The following is a 14449-nucleotide window of genomic DNA, read 5'->3' on the forward strand; positions in this document are numbered from 1 at the left end:
TTACCTTACAGCAGGGGTAGTTAATAGGCAGACCGGGGGTCAAATCCCGACTGCCAGATCCTTTTGAATGGAACCTGAAATCTTTTAATTTGCTTCTTCTTATCATTATTGATGGGGGTGTTTTTAAAATGATTTTCTCTGGAGTCTGGACCTTGACCAAGAAATTTGGACCTTGACAAAAAAGAATTGACTATCCCTGCCTTACAGGGTAAGCAGCACTCATTTCCCTCGAGTTATTTGAGGGGGGCAACAACACCCCCATTCTGATAAATCTGGGTAGCATTGCTGTAGATTAAGGGTGAGATGAGCTTAGAGTCTCAGTCCCTAGTAACAGGAAAATGACAGGTGGAGGAACGAGCTCTATTGTGTGCCAGGGTGAAACTGAGCAACTCTGGGAGCCAGGAGCTCCTGTATTCTGAGCCTGGCTCTGCCACCGGAACCTGGCATGGCCTTAATTAAATCACTTGGCGCTCTGTGCCTTAGTTTTCCTGGGAACAGTTCTTCACAGGAGCATAGTGAGCCGCAGTCAAAGCGCGAAAAGCACTTTGCAGGTGAAGAGCTCCATAAAAACAAGCCAGTCCTCTTACCCTCCATTTTAGGGATGGGGAAACTGAGGCATGGAACGGGGACAGCGATGTGCCCAAGGTCATGCAGGGAGTCAGTGATGGAGCCAGCAATAGAACCCAGCAGACCTGACCCCTCGTTCCCCAGCCCTCGCCACTCTCCTCACCTGAAAGAATCATCATCCTAAATAGCGCTAGATAAATGCTAAGCCGTGGTTATTGTGAGGGTAATGGGACAGAGTTGCTGCAGCTGTAGCATGGGCCCCCCCCAAGGCTCATGGCCCCCCAAGGCTCTGCAGCTGTCGCCAGGGCTTTGCATGCCTTGCCTGCGGGGGGAGCTCCTAGAAGATTCTCTTTGCAGCTTACACTAGTGTCTCCAGGGGCTCCCCTCTGATCTGCCACCCTCCCCTCTGCCGGCCCATGCGCTCAGACCCCCATGCACGGCCAGGTCCCAGAGCAGAGCTGCAAACCCTGGGATCTCAGTGCAGCCTGGAACTGGGACCGTAGTTTGGGGGCGTGTGGGGCCAGCGTGCATCAGGGGCCCTGTGCGGCTGTCGCCGAGGTGCGGGGATTTCCAGCCTGGTCACGGTGGGGAGTTTTCTGATCACCCACGAATGGGTCGGGTACTGTGAACCTGCTAGGGGTGACTCGGCCCCGTGCAACCAGAGGGGGGTGTGGGGCTGTTTGCCTGGCCTGGGGATGTGCCCTCAGGGTGAGCTGGGCTCCAGACAGAGAAGCCCCTTGCGACTGGCCACGTCTGGCTGCTCTGCAAAGCCCAGCGTCTCGCTGGGACCCCGCTGTCCCACCGGTGGCTCAGGCTGCTTCCAGCCCCCAGGGAGGGAGGCACTTTATCCAGACAGGCCAGGCTGCTTTGGGGACCCGGTTCTGACCCGGCTGGTTCTGCGCAAGCCCTGGGCTGAGGGGCCAACTTCCGTTCTGTGGTGCTGGTACCGGCCGGAGCCTGCTCCGCCCCCCTGGCCTGGTCCCACTGGCTCCCCTCTCTGGGGTGCTGCCTCCGACAGCGGGTCGAACCCTGCTCCTGTCAAATGTGGCTGTGGCGGGAGGCTGAGGAGTGCTCACCCCACCACACACACACGTGCGCATGTCCATCAGACACACACACACACACAGGTCCATCGGCCATCCCCCCACCCCCCCACAGGTCCATCACACACCCACACCCATCCATCACGCACACACACAGGTCCATCTCTCTTTCTCTCTATCTCTTTCTCACACAAACACAGGTCCATCACACACCCACACCCGCAGGTCCATCACACTCCCCCACAGGTCCATCACACACACACACACGTCACACACAGAGGTCCATCTCTCTCTCTCTCACACACACACAAATACACATACACAGGTCCATCACACCCACACACCCACACACACGCCCATCACACACACACATGTCCATCACACCCACACACACACACACACACACACGTCCATCACACACACACACACATGTCCATCTCTCGCTCTCTCTCACACACACACATATGTCCATCACACACACACACACACAAACACACCCATCACTCTGCCCTCTCCAAACACCCGCCCATCACACACAGGTGCTATTGAAGAACCCACCAGGTACCGACGTGGAAAGGCCTTTGCAAACCTGGCACTTTGGAGTCTTGGTGGCATTTAGGGCCCTAAGATGGTTGGGCTCAGTACGGGGGTAAGCGGGTAAAACTCTCCGGCCCCCTTGTTTGGAAGTGATTGTCCTTCCATGCAGCCCCCTCCTTCTCTTTGTTACTGTCTCCACCCTGTCCCGCACATCAAACAGTCAGGGCGTCCGTCACCTTTGTCTTTCCTTAGCTGCTTGTGGATCTGTTGGTTTTAAACGGTAATTAGCAAATCCGAGCAAAGAATAATACTAATGAAATCAACTGTTCCCCGAAAAAACAACAACCCGGCTTGAGGGTGGGCCCACGGCTGCAGAGTGGGTCCTTGCCCACGTGTGGGGACCGCGGGGTTCGGTCAGCTTCCCCCAGTTGCTGTCACTTTTTTGCACGTGATTTCCTCCCCACTTTTCCATCTCTCCCCGCAGGGCGGGAGGAGACTACAGTGGGGTGAAGGCAGGAGAACGGGGGCTTAGTCCGGTCTGGGCTCGCAGCTGGGAGGAGTGGGGCATTCGCTGTCTCGTTTCTCGTGGGTGTTGTCCCACTGCTCCGATTCTCGCATGCCGGGGCGACGCTCGGGAGAGAGCAGAGCTGCGGGGCGGGGGGCTGCAGGGCAGGGTTCGGGTGCGTTGGCAGAGCGGGGTGCGCGGAGGGGCATGTGGAAGTATTGAAGATGTGTTGGCAGAGTTAGCTGCGTGCTCCAGCCGCGCCCCGTGCTCCTGTGAGCAGCTTACACAAAGTGGAGACTTCGTCCCTGTGAGCCGAGGGGCCGAGCAGCTGTTTGGATGGGAAGGGGCTTGGCAGGAGGGGGATTCGTCCTGCCCGGAGACAAAGCCAGCTCCTGGGGCTGGGGCCAAGAGGCCGCTGGTCACTCCAGTTTCCTTGAGCCGAGTGAGGCCGGGTGTCCAGCCAGGGTCTGTCTAGAACAGTGGTTTTCAACCTGGGGTTCGTGGAGCCCTGGGGGCCCACAAACTATGTCTAAGATTTCCAGAGGGGGCCGCGCCTCCCTTCGAAATTTTGTAGCGGTCCACACAAGAAAAAAGGCTGGAAACTCCTGGGGTGGACCGTCGAGAGCCCAGGATTTCAGGCGTGCGGCAGCGTGGCTCTGATGTGGCGGAAGCCTCCCTGGTGGTGGTAGTGGTTGTGACGCCGGTGGGCAGAGCGGGCCCTTCAGCTCAGGCTGGGGGTGTCGGCCCCAGGGCTTAACCCTCTTTAACGCGGATGGTTCCAGGCGGGTCTAGGGACGGGCACCCAGCTGGCCGGTGCCACTCCTCAAGCTGGGCGTGACTGCAAGCCCATGGCAGCCATGGGTGGGTGCGCTGCCACCAGCCAAGGTGCACAGGGCTTGGGACATTTTTGTCAGCTCCACCTTCACTAGGGCAGGGCCTTGTGTCCATCTGGGGAGGGGAGCAGAGATGGGGACAGACCTGGATGCGGGTTACTTCATTCATGGTCCTAATACCCCCCTTCCCCATTGGTAACCCGAATGGCTTTGTGGTCCACAGGAGACCCTGCTGCCCCCGCCCTGGCTGGGAGCCCCGAGCAGACAGAGGTGTGTTTGTTGGGGGGGAAGGGGACATGATCGCGCCCCCCTGTGCCTGGCCAGCTTTCAGGAGCAGGGTAAGGGTCTGCAGAGGAGCAGCCCCCCCCCCGACACTCTCTCTTCTCTCTCCTTCCCCCGCAGGCTTCCCCGAAGCTCTCCACCCAGCAGGAAGCGGAGCGGCACGCCATCCAGTCGCTGCGCCAGGGCGGGGCCCTCACGGGCAAGTTCATGAGCACCTCGTCCATCCCCGGCTGCCTGCTGGGGGTCGCCCTGGAGGGCGAGACCAACAGCCACGGGCACGCCTCCCTGCTGCAGCATGTGCTGCTGCTGGAGCAGGCCCGCCAGCAGAACACGCTGATCGCTGGTGAGGGGGGGCGAGGGGGCCCAGGCCATGTTGGGGGAGGGTAGGGGGCCCTCACTGAGGGACTTGGAAATAGCTGTCCTGAGATGGGGCTCGGTATTGTTCGGATGCCCAGTCCCTGGCTCTAACCACTAGGCCAGAGCCGGGAACAGAGCCCGGCGTTCGGACACCTAGTCCCCTGCTCTTATCACTAGACAACACCCCTCTGTGACAGAATCGCCAGCCTGTGAGGGCCAAGCTTGAGGCAGGCCAGAGGGGTCGTGGGATGGATAACCTGCTGGGAGGGGGGGCTGCCTTGCATCGCAGCAGGGGCGCAGGGTCCTGTTCCTGGCCGTGCCACCGTCCTGCTGCCTGGAGTCGCCCTTTGCGTGTTTAGCTGTACCCATGTCGGCAAGGCGATCCGCGTCGCGCAGACGGGGTGATGCAAGCACCAGGAGCAAGGTCGGCCCCCTACGCGGTGACCCGAGCTGGGGAGAGAACCCAGGAGTCCTGACGCCTTGACTAGCAGCCCCCCCGTACAGCTGGATCAGCACTCCCTGTGCTAGCCTGTACGTCCCGCTTGACCCTCTGCCCGAGTGCTCTCTCCTTCCAGTGCCACTCCACGGCCAGTCCCCGCTGGTGACGGGCGAGCGCATCTCCACCAACATGCGGACAGTCAACAAGCTACCCCGGCACCGCCCGCTGAGCCGCACCCAGTCGTCCCCGCTGCCCCAGAGCCCCCAGGCCCTGCAGCAGCTGGTCATGCAGCAACAGCACCAGCAGTTCCTAGAGAAGCAGAAGCAGCAGCACCAGATTCAGCTTGGCAAGGTTGGCCGGGGCAATGGGGTGGGCAGGGCGGGGTGGCTTGCAGGGCACGGGCGGATTGAACCTGCCAATCACCAGAGAAACCCCCCGCCCCTTGTGCCGCCTGCAGGGCATATCAGCCGCTGTACGTGGCCCAGGCGCCAACCCCTTGTGCCCTTAGATGCCCCAAAGAACCCTTGCCCCCTGTCTTTAAAGATCATCACCAAGACGGGCGAGCTGCCCCGCCAGCCCACCACCCACCCAGAGGAGACGGAGGAGGAGCTGACGGAGCAGCAGGAGGTGCTGCTGGAGGACAGGGTGCCCCTGGGGCCGGTGGCCTTTGTGGTGGACGGCTCCCCCGAGAGCGAGAGCACGCAGGACGAGCTGGAGGAGGACGAGGGCTGTGAGCCGGTGAAGGACGACGGGGGTGCGAGCGGGGATGAAGAGGAGCACATCGACTCACCGGAGGTGGAGGAGCTGGGCGTGGCTTACAAACAGGTGAGCCCCTCCCACTGCTTCCCTAAATGAACCAGGGTCTCCTCTACCTTATGCATCATCTGCCAGGAGAATGGCCCCTCTCTTTAGGCTGACAGGTGGATTCGAACCCAGAGCTGTCAGCACTAAGGCCTTGTGCCTCTACTGCTTGGGCTAAAGGAGGGACTCCCCCAGCTGGCACCAGTAGTAGGCTCTTATCCTCTTCTGCGCTCCAGCCATCAGAGGGCGACGCTGTGCTAGGGGGGATGTGCCACCATAGGTGTGACCCCTGGGAGGAGGGGGCAGCAGTGGGAGATGCTGGCCCCAAATGTTTACTCTAGCTGTAGCGTGTGGCTGCAGGGGTCACGCCGTTCCAGCCTGCACAATGGGTAGGGGTGGGGCAGCTGTTTGCCCTGCAGATCCAGGCATGTATCCTTGGCCCATCACCATGTGGGTCCGGATCCCAGCTTTCCCCATCCCCCATTGAGGAGTTTGGCTCAGGCCCCCAGCTTGGCTTGCCAGAGTGCGTCGTGCTCATGGCGGGCTGCACCGGGGACTCGTCATGCTCACAGCTGGTTGGGAGGGGGCGTCCTTCTCTCTTGAGGCTCTCCACCGGGCTGCTGGGAGAGCCTGGGAGGTGGGGGGCTCGCCCTGGCCAGCCAGCTGTGGCGGGGCAGGGTAGCAGGCGCTCGCCCTGGCCACCTGGGTCCAGCTTACACAGAAACGGGCTAGTGAGATCATCGGGCAACTGGGAAGTGGCTAGTGCTGGCTCCTGATGAAAGCCCCGGCCGACAGTGGAAAGTGGCCCCAGTCGCGGGGCTGGGCACATGAGCAGAGCCGCAGCTGGCGGCGGGGCAAAGGCCTGGGCACAGCAACGGCCCGCTGGCATGCCCGGGGGCGCTCTCATGCCTGATCGCACCCTCCCGAAGCCCTGCGCCCTTTGGCACGCCCCTGCCCCCGTCTCCCACCCTGCCCGGCTGCAGCCGTTCGAGCCAGCTCTCTGCGGCCCGCTTTGGCTTTCAACACCGCCTCTGCCGAGTCTGCTGCCTGCCAAGCCGGCTCCCCATTCATCAGCCACGGCTCTGAGGGGCGAGTGACTCATCCACACCCCCGCATCGCCCTCTTTGCTCCCCGCTTCCGGCCCCCGCACAGCCCCCCCCGCTGCATCGTACCCAGCTGCTGCTGCTTCCGGGGCATGACTCATCCAAAGCCTCTCACATCCCCGCTCCCCCGGCTGCCGAATATTTGATTGCTGTGCGGGCGGGGGTGCATGTGGACGCACGGCGGGGAGGGATGAGTCTCGTTCCCCGGAGGGGATGGGGTTTGTAAAAGGAGAGCGGCGCGGGCGGGCAAGCGGGAAGCCGCTGGTGTCTCAGCGGTGCCAACGGTGCACTGTGGTGTTGTTGGGCCCTGGCACGAGGATAGGGATAGACCTGGGAACTGCACCCCTGGGCCAACTCACGCCCTTAACCTCATCATCGGGGGTACCTGGGGCACTGCAGGCTAGTTTCCTACAGGGTTATAAACATGGCACAGAGGAAAGGGGCAGGAGGAGCCTGGCTGCTGGGCAAACGTGGATGCCACAGCCTGGGTGTTGTGGGGCATCGAAAGTCAACCTGCTGCTTCAGCGGGAGGCGGTATGGGGCAAATTCAGACAGATATGCGAGTGCCCAGAGCTGGCTCAGTGGGACTGAAGGCACCCGCTCACCCCGTGCGCTGGGCCCTCTGCCAGCTGGCCATGCCTCTGCACAGACCCTGTCCCTGCCCTACAGAATGTACAGTCTTAATAGGCCAAGCAGACAAAGGGTGGGAGGGGAAACTGAGGCACGGAGCGGGGCCTGGGCGCGTCAGTGGCAGAGCCGGGAACAGAACCTGTGTCCCAGCTTGTTGCCCTGCCACTGGACCATGCTGCCTCTGGAGGGCTTGGCCGTCAGTGAATTTCCCGCCATGTGTACATCCCCTCTCTGCGCTGTGTTCTGGCAGGTGTTCCCAGACGCTCAGCAGCTGCAGCCCATCCAGCTCTTCCCAGCTTCCCTGACAATTGCCACCCTGCCTCACCAAGCGCTGAGCCGGACCCAGTCCTCGCCTGCCACCGCGGGCATCAAGACCACTACGGCTGAACCCCCGGTCAAACACCTGTTCACTACCGGTAAGAAGTCATGTGCCCCGCTCCTCCCAGAGGTCACCTGGGGGGGGGGAAAAGCAGCCCAAGCCATGCCCACAGCCCAAGCTCCACCCTCACGAGGTTGAAGTGGGGTGCCACTCACAATAACGTGCAGAAGCACATAACGTGATCATCCCTCTCCTTTCTCGAGTGCTTTGATCAGCCGGGGAACCGCTAATGCAAACCGTCATCATTAGACTTCAGAGTGAATGTCCCGCTGCGCTGAATGAGGCAGCTCATGCCTTCTTCCTGTGCTTGTCTGCAGACTCAGGTGGACATCAGGGTGTGGCTCATGCCTGGGTCAGCTTTGGACAGTTCCTTTTAAAGCCCTCAGGCCTAGAAACTTCTAAATGATTCAGAAAATGAAAATGTAAGATTCTGGAGCAGGGTCTGGCAGGAGGAGCCTAGATTGGCCGAGACAGCCAAGTTCTCTCTGCTTTTCCAGACGATCTGCCTTAGAAAAGAGACGTCCACTTGCTCTGTTGCTGACCCAGGACTACGCTACAATAAAAAACCCGCGGCACCAAGTCACAGAGCCCGGGGCAGCTGGCTCGGGCTGCGAGTATAAAATTGCAGTGTTGATGTTCAGGCACGGGCTGGAGCCTGGGCTCTGGGACGCTCCCCGCTTGCAGGTGTCGGAGCCCGGGAAGAGCCCACACATCTACACTGCAATCTTATAGCCCCTCAGTCTGAGCCCTGCAATCTCTCTCTTCTCCCAGCCGCCATGCTGAGTAGGGTGGGTCACACCCGCTCACTGCCCCCAGGAAAGCCTCCAGGGCTGTGGCCCAGGCCATGGGCTGCCCCACAGCCAGAGGGGTCTTGCTGCCATGGGGTTCCTGCTGTACTTCCTGTCCCTTCCCCTGTCTCTCCCCCAGGCGTGATCTATGACACGTTCATGCTAAAGCACCAGTGTATGTGCGGGAACACTAACATTCACCCAGAGCATGCTGGGAGAATCCAGAGCATCTGGTCCAGGCTCCAGGAGACCGGCTTGCTGAGCAAGTGCGAGGTGAGGATCCTAAGGAGGAGGCTGGGGGAACGCCCCTGCCCTGGTGCAGGGGGGGGACGTGGGGGCTCAGGAGGCAGCTATCGGGTTGAACCTCGTGCAGAAAGTGTCATGGGACCATGAGTAGCTGGGGCCTTGGTTTATTGTCCCACCTCAGAGATGGCAACCGTGGCGCCCCGCCACCATCTCCGACGTCGTCACTGCAGAGTTAGCCCCGGTGATGGGCACCCGCCCGCGCGTGAGCATCCATGGGGCAAAGCCCTGCCCAAGTCACAGGGCCCTCGCTGGCACTGCATTCCTCCAGGTGCGTCGCTGGGACTTCCGGGGGCACAGTCCCCCAGTTCTTGGTGTTGCACTACACAGAGCCGCTCTGTGATTCTCTTTTGTGGGAGAACTTGTCTGTCCTTGGGCCGTGGAGGGATTGTGGGACTCAGTGTGCAAAGGGTTTAGCTGGCGTTCTCGCTGCAAAGTGAGGTTACCAGCCCGAGGGAAAGCAGCACCCGGGTGCCAAGCCCCAGCCGTGCCAGCCAGCTGGCGCTGAAAGCTCCACCAAATCTGGCGAGAGGGTTTTGGGTGTGGATGGGGGCGGGGGGAGAGCCCGGATTCACTGTGCAGTGCAGACGTCACCCTTCCTAGCGCAAGAGACTCGGGGGTGGGGGACAGACCCTCCCCAGCTTCATCCAGCCCGGCCAGCTGCTCGCCAGAGGTGTCAGTGAGATCGGATTCCCCCTGTGTGGAGCTGCGTGCCCCGCAAAGCGGGTGGCAATAGCCCACTGAGAAACCCCCGCCCCTGCCAGCTTAGGGGTATGGTGGGGAAGGGATATGGCTGGAGTCTTCTGTGCTGCTGCTCTTCTCTGCTGCCCACGGCCTGTAGGGGGCGATAGGAAGTGCAGTATAGGTTAAAGCAGCTCTGGGGTGGCTCTGAATTACCGCAGGGGCTGGAGAGGGCTCTGCACAGTCTCCGAATACAGGGAGCATACCCCCTGCAGTCCTGCCCCACGGGAAGGGACCCCAGTCTGCTGACTGGTCCCCAGCACCAGAGGTAAAAGCATCCACGATCCAGCCACCGCTGGCTGCAGCTCACCCCATTCAGAAGCAGGATTGTCACCTCTGAGGTGCAAAAACCCAGGACCCCCGAGCTGATCCTGAGTCCCTCGAAGTGGACGGCTGGCCGTGTGCCCCGAGCACTGAGACAGGTTTCCCAGCCCAGCTACCTCCATAAAGCAACAATCCTGGGACCGTCTGGCCAGGTACATCCCCGCCAGGGACCTGCCCTCACCCCTCTCTCTCTCTGCCAGAGGATCCGGGGCAGGAAAGCAACACTGGATGAAATCCAGACGGTCCATTCGGAGCATCACACGCTGCTCTACGGAACCAGCCCCCTCAACCGGCAGAAACTCGACAGCAAGAAGCTGCTAGGTAAGTAGCCCCAGCAGTGCCCCATCTGAGGGTGACTTAGGGCCCTGCCCGCTCCCACCAAGTCCCTGGGCTGTTGGCTACGGCGGGAGGCAGGTGGGGCTGTTCATGCTCCCTGCATAGTGTGCACGGCGGGGCAATGTTTTCTTCACGGTGGCTGCATTTTTTCTATTAATCTAGCAGAGGCAGCACTGCCTAATGGTTAGAGCAGGGGCCAAGGAGTCGGGACTCCTGGGTTCTATTCCTGGCTCTGGGAAGGGAGTGAGGCCTGTTGGTTAGAGCGGAGGGCGGGGGAAAGGGGGGAGTGGGAGTCAGGACTCCTGGGTTCTATTGCTGGCTCTGGGAGGGGAGTGCATCCTACTGGTTAGAGCAGGGGGGGGACTGGGTTCTTTTCCTGGCTCCGGGAAGGAAGTGTGGCCTATTGGTTAGAGCGGGAGGGACAAGGGGGGACTGGGAGTCAGGGGGACTGGGTTCTTTTCCTGGCTCTGGGAGGGGAGTGTTCCCTATGGGTTAGAGCAGGGGCATTGGGTTCTTTTTCTGGCTCTGAAAGGGAGAGTGACCTGGTGGGCAGAGTGGGGACTGAGGACCCTTTCTGCTATGGTGAGCGGTTGGATGTTGGACTAACTAGACCAAGTCCAGTCTGTTACTCCGGCAGCCACTGGGACACAGCCTCAGAGGGCCCGGTGGGGAGATGTGTCATGGCAACTCCTATGCCCCTGTGTCCAGATCCCCCCCATTTTTACCTCTTCCCAGTCCAGATGTCGAGGGGCGGGGTGAGGGGGACCGTGCCCTCCCCAGGCAGGGGCGTGGGCTCTTGGCTGTCTGTCACTGCTCCCTCTGCTCTGCCCAGGTCCCATCAGCCAGAAGATGTATGCGGTCCTGCCCTGCGGCGGCATCGGGGTGAGTAGTTCCTCAGGGCAGGGGCTGGGGGGCTTGGGGACTCCACGGTATGCCCCCCGGGCGGCCCCGGTAACGGCCCGGCTTGCTTTCTGGGCAGGTGGACAGCGACACGGTGTGGAACGAGATGCACTCGTCCAGCGCCGTCCGCATGGCCGTGGGCTGCTTGGTGGAGTTAGCCTTCAAGGTGGCCTCGGGAGAGCTCAAGGTGAGTCCCCCGCGCGCAGCCAGGTGTTCAGGGGCGCTCCATCATGTCTTCCTTTAGTGGCGGAGCATGGCCACTGCAATGGCCTGCTCCTGTCTGTCGTTATTTGTCATACTGTAGCGCCTAGGCCAGGGGTGGGCAAATTTTTTGGCCCGGGGCCACATCTGGGTATGGAAATTGTATGGCAGGCCATGAATGCTCATGAAATTGGGGGTTGGGGTGCGGGAGGGCTCCGGCTGGGGGTGCGGGCTCTGGGGTGGGGCTGGGGATGAGGGTTTGGGATGCGGGAGGGTCTCTGGGCTGGGACTGAAAGGTTTGGAGGATGGGAGGGGGATCAGGGCTGGGGCAGGGGCACGGGAGCGGGGCAGGGGGGCACGCTCTGGCCGGCACTTACCTCAAGCAGCTCCCAGAAACAGCAGCATGTCCCCATTCTGGCTCTTATGCGGAGATGCGGCCAGGCGGCTCTGCACGCTGCCCTGTCTGCAGGCGCCACCCCTGCAGTTCCCATTGGCTGCGGTTCCCAGCCAATGGGAGCTGCGGGGGCGGCGCTTGGGGCTGGGGCAGTGTGCGGAGCCCCCTGGCTGTAGGAGCCGGAGGGGGGACATACCGCTGCTTCTGGGAGCCATGTGGAGTGGGGCAAGAGCCCGACCCCGCTCCCCAGCTGGAGCACCAGAGTGGGGAAAGCCCCGGACACCACTTCCCGGCAGGAGCTTGAGGGCCCAATTAAAATGTCTGGAGGGCCGGATATGGCCCCCAGGCTGTAAGTTTGCCCATCCCTGGCCTAGGGGCCCAAGTCATGGTGCTAGGCACTGTACGCACACAGAACAAAAAGACTCTCCCTGCCCCCAGGGGCTTTCCGTAGCTGGAGGGGCTGACCCTTTAGCTCAGGGCATAGGGGATTGTGATTTTTGGTGCTGGAGGTCCCGAATTCACATGGAGCTGGTTCACATAGAGGATTACAACCTACTGCTGCTAGCAACTCAGGGAGTTCTCCCTCAGCTCTCCTGGAAGAAAGCTGTGCTGTGGAGATGAGTCCTCACTGATCCGTGTTGGGGTTCATCAGAAGGAGTTAAGGGGGGAGCAGAGCACTCCCCCAACACTCCCTCCTCCTTGACTGCGGCAGAGAATGCTCCCCTCCCCTGTCCCAACCTGCTTTAACCCCTGCTCCTCAGACTTCCCCCTTGGGGCTCCAGCAGGGTGGGTTGCAGATGTTGCTGGGCTCGCCCACGGGGAGAACGCTCCGGGGCCAGTTGCCAGGTCAGAGGAGCCATGTGGGAAGCAACCTTGCCTGCATCAGCGTCTCCTGCGTGGTCTTGCTGATGCCGCTGGGATCTGGCAAACCAGCCCGCGTGACCCTGCCCGTCCTGCCCTTTGGATTCTGGCTGTGGTGGCAGCGGAGAAACGGGGCGGCAAAGGACAGGCTCCCTCGAACGCACTCGCTCGTGTATTTTACCCCCAGCCTGCTGGCACAGGACTGTTCATCGCCGTGAGGCAGGGAGAATCAGGAACGGGGGCTGTGTCAAAGTGATGTCCCAGGGATTCTGGGTTCAGTCCCATCCAGATCAAATGCACCGGGTTTGATCGGAGGCTGTCTCTATCAGCCAGCTGCTGCCGAATTCCCCTTTCCCCTGGGGACCAATAGAGGGGGACACGGCCTGGATTGGGGGTATCCAATATTCCCATGGCACGGAGCACGCAGGGACGTCTCCCGCCTACGATCACGGAACCCGCCCGTGGCAACAGCTGCTCACCTGGGAATACAGACTGACACGGCTGCTACTCTGTCACCTGGGAAAGGAATTCCAGGAAGAGACGCCTGGGAAAATCAGGTCCCCGCGTGGTATTCGGAGCTCCTTTTAACACTATTCAGCCACTGGAAATGAAGAGGAGTCACCGCCATGTGACCGGCCTCCGGGGATCACAGTATCCTCTAAGGGTTAGAGCAGGGAGGAACAGGGCCGCAGCACTCCCGGGGTATAGTCTCAGCTTCGGAACGAGGCGTGTAGTCTTGTCATTAGCGCAAGAGAGCCGGCGGCAGGACTCCTGGGTTCTATTCCCAGCTCTGCCGAGGAGTCGCCTCGTGTGACCTCGAGCGAGTTTTCTTTTACCGCTGCGCCTTGTTGCCTGGCCTCTGAAACGGGGCGCGCAGGACGAACGGCTGCCAAGGGGCCCAGATCCTCCCGTGAAAGGTGCCGCTGGTTCTGGAATCCAGCCTCTTCCATGAGCAAGACTCTGCCGCTGGAATCCAGCTGAGGATATTGATACTGCTGGAAGAGGCAGGGTAGACTGGCGGCTGGGCTAACAGGAACGGTGGCTTCCCTGCGGGGGGGAACACCTGCAGGGTCGCTCCAGGGACTGTTGTGGGTCACCCTTCTGCTCGTTCTATTGTCGTTTATTATCAGTATTGGGCTGGGAGCCCCAGTCATAGACCCGGGCACCCATTTGTGCTAGGCACTGTCCCAATCCAGGACAAGACGTCAGTCCCTGCCCCAAAGCTCTTACAAGCTAAGTGAAAATAGCATCTCTAATTTCACGTCCCCTCCCGACCTTTCCGGCTATCCCCGAGTCTGGCCCAGCCTTTTCTGAGCACCGTTAGAATGGGGTGCGGGAGTTTCTAACCTGGCTCGCTCCTTTAACCCCCCGCCTCTCTGGTTCTCTGTGCAGAATGGATTTGCTGTCATTCGGCCCCCGGGGCACCACGCGGAGGAATCAACGGCCATGTAAGTAAGGGCAGAAGTTCGTTCCCTTCCATCCTGGGAGGCAGGGGAAAGGGGCGAATGGCAAAGTGACCCAGAAGGGCTGGTGTCTGCCCAGTTCCAGCCAGGAGTTTTCACCCCCTCAGGGGGGCATGCTGTCACGTGGCTGGCGGGCTATCAGGTTCTAACCAAGATCAGTCCCGCTCCAGCCCTGGGGTGAGATTTGGGGCGCCCCGCTAGAGATGCTGCCAAGGGGCCTGGGACTCAGGAAGTGCTGGGCACCAGCCCTCTGACTGCTGGCCCCTTTGAAAGTGTCCTGAGCTGGGCACTCAGAATCCCTCTTTGCCCAGCTCCAGCGTGATTCAGCACAGGGGCTAGGACCTGATTTGGTCTCATCTCCACCAGCCAGGCTAGATCCGTTCTGTCACAGGGGATCTGCGGGGGCCCCCTTTCATCTGCATCTCCAGGGGAACATTATGGGGGTGTGGCGGCTGGTATGGCTAGAGGAGGGCATGCCCCTCCCTTGCAGGAATAAGGAGGGACCCCTGCAAATGTCAAAGTAGAAACCATCCAGGCTTTGTCTGGGTGATGGATGGGGTGGCATCAGCTGTGTTTAAACGAGAGGTGGGGGCTCAAGCTACAGATCTGGGTCTGGATTCACTCCTGTCCTGGCCAATTTGTCCCACTTGCGTGGCACAAAG

At 60.9% G+C, this 14449-nt stretch overlaps 1 protein-coding gene across 9 annotated transcripts in view; it reads left to right on the plus strand.

Moving 5' to 3' along the window:
• Nucleotides 1–14449, plus strand: part of HDAC5 (histone deacetylase 5) — a 104630-nt gene that overhangs the window by 78951 nt on the left and 11230 nt on the right. For all 9 annotated transcript variants that reach the window (XM_038385176.2, XM_038385171.2, XM_043503490.1 and 6 more), the window contains 9 exons: nucleotides 3888–4110; nucleotides 4700–4914; nucleotides 5107–5388; nucleotides 7348–7513; nucleotides 8404–8537; nucleotides 9833–9953; nucleotides 10801–10850; nucleotides 10948–11055; nucleotides 13717–13772. In XM_038385176.2, coding sequence (XP_038241104.1) covers nucleotides 3888–4110; nucleotides 4700–4914; nucleotides 5107–5388; nucleotides 7348–7513; nucleotides 8404–8537; nucleotides 9833–9953; nucleotides 10801–10850; nucleotides 10948–11055; nucleotides 13717–13772 — 1355 coding nt within the window. The remainder of the gene's footprint in view (nucleotides 1–3887; nucleotides 4111–4699; nucleotides 4915–5106; nucleotides 5389–7347; nucleotides 7514–8403; nucleotides 8538–9832; nucleotides 9954–10800; nucleotides 10851–10947; nucleotides 11056–13716; nucleotides 13773–14449) is intronic.

Source organism: Dermochelys coriacea, chromosome 27 (genome assembly GCF_009764565.3).
Source record: "Dermochelys coriacea isolate rDerCor1 chromosome 27, rDerCor1.pri.v4, whole genome shotgun sequence".
Classification (NCBI taxonomy): Eukaryota; Metazoa; Chordata; order Testudines; family Dermochelyidae; genus Dermochelys; species Dermochelys coriacea.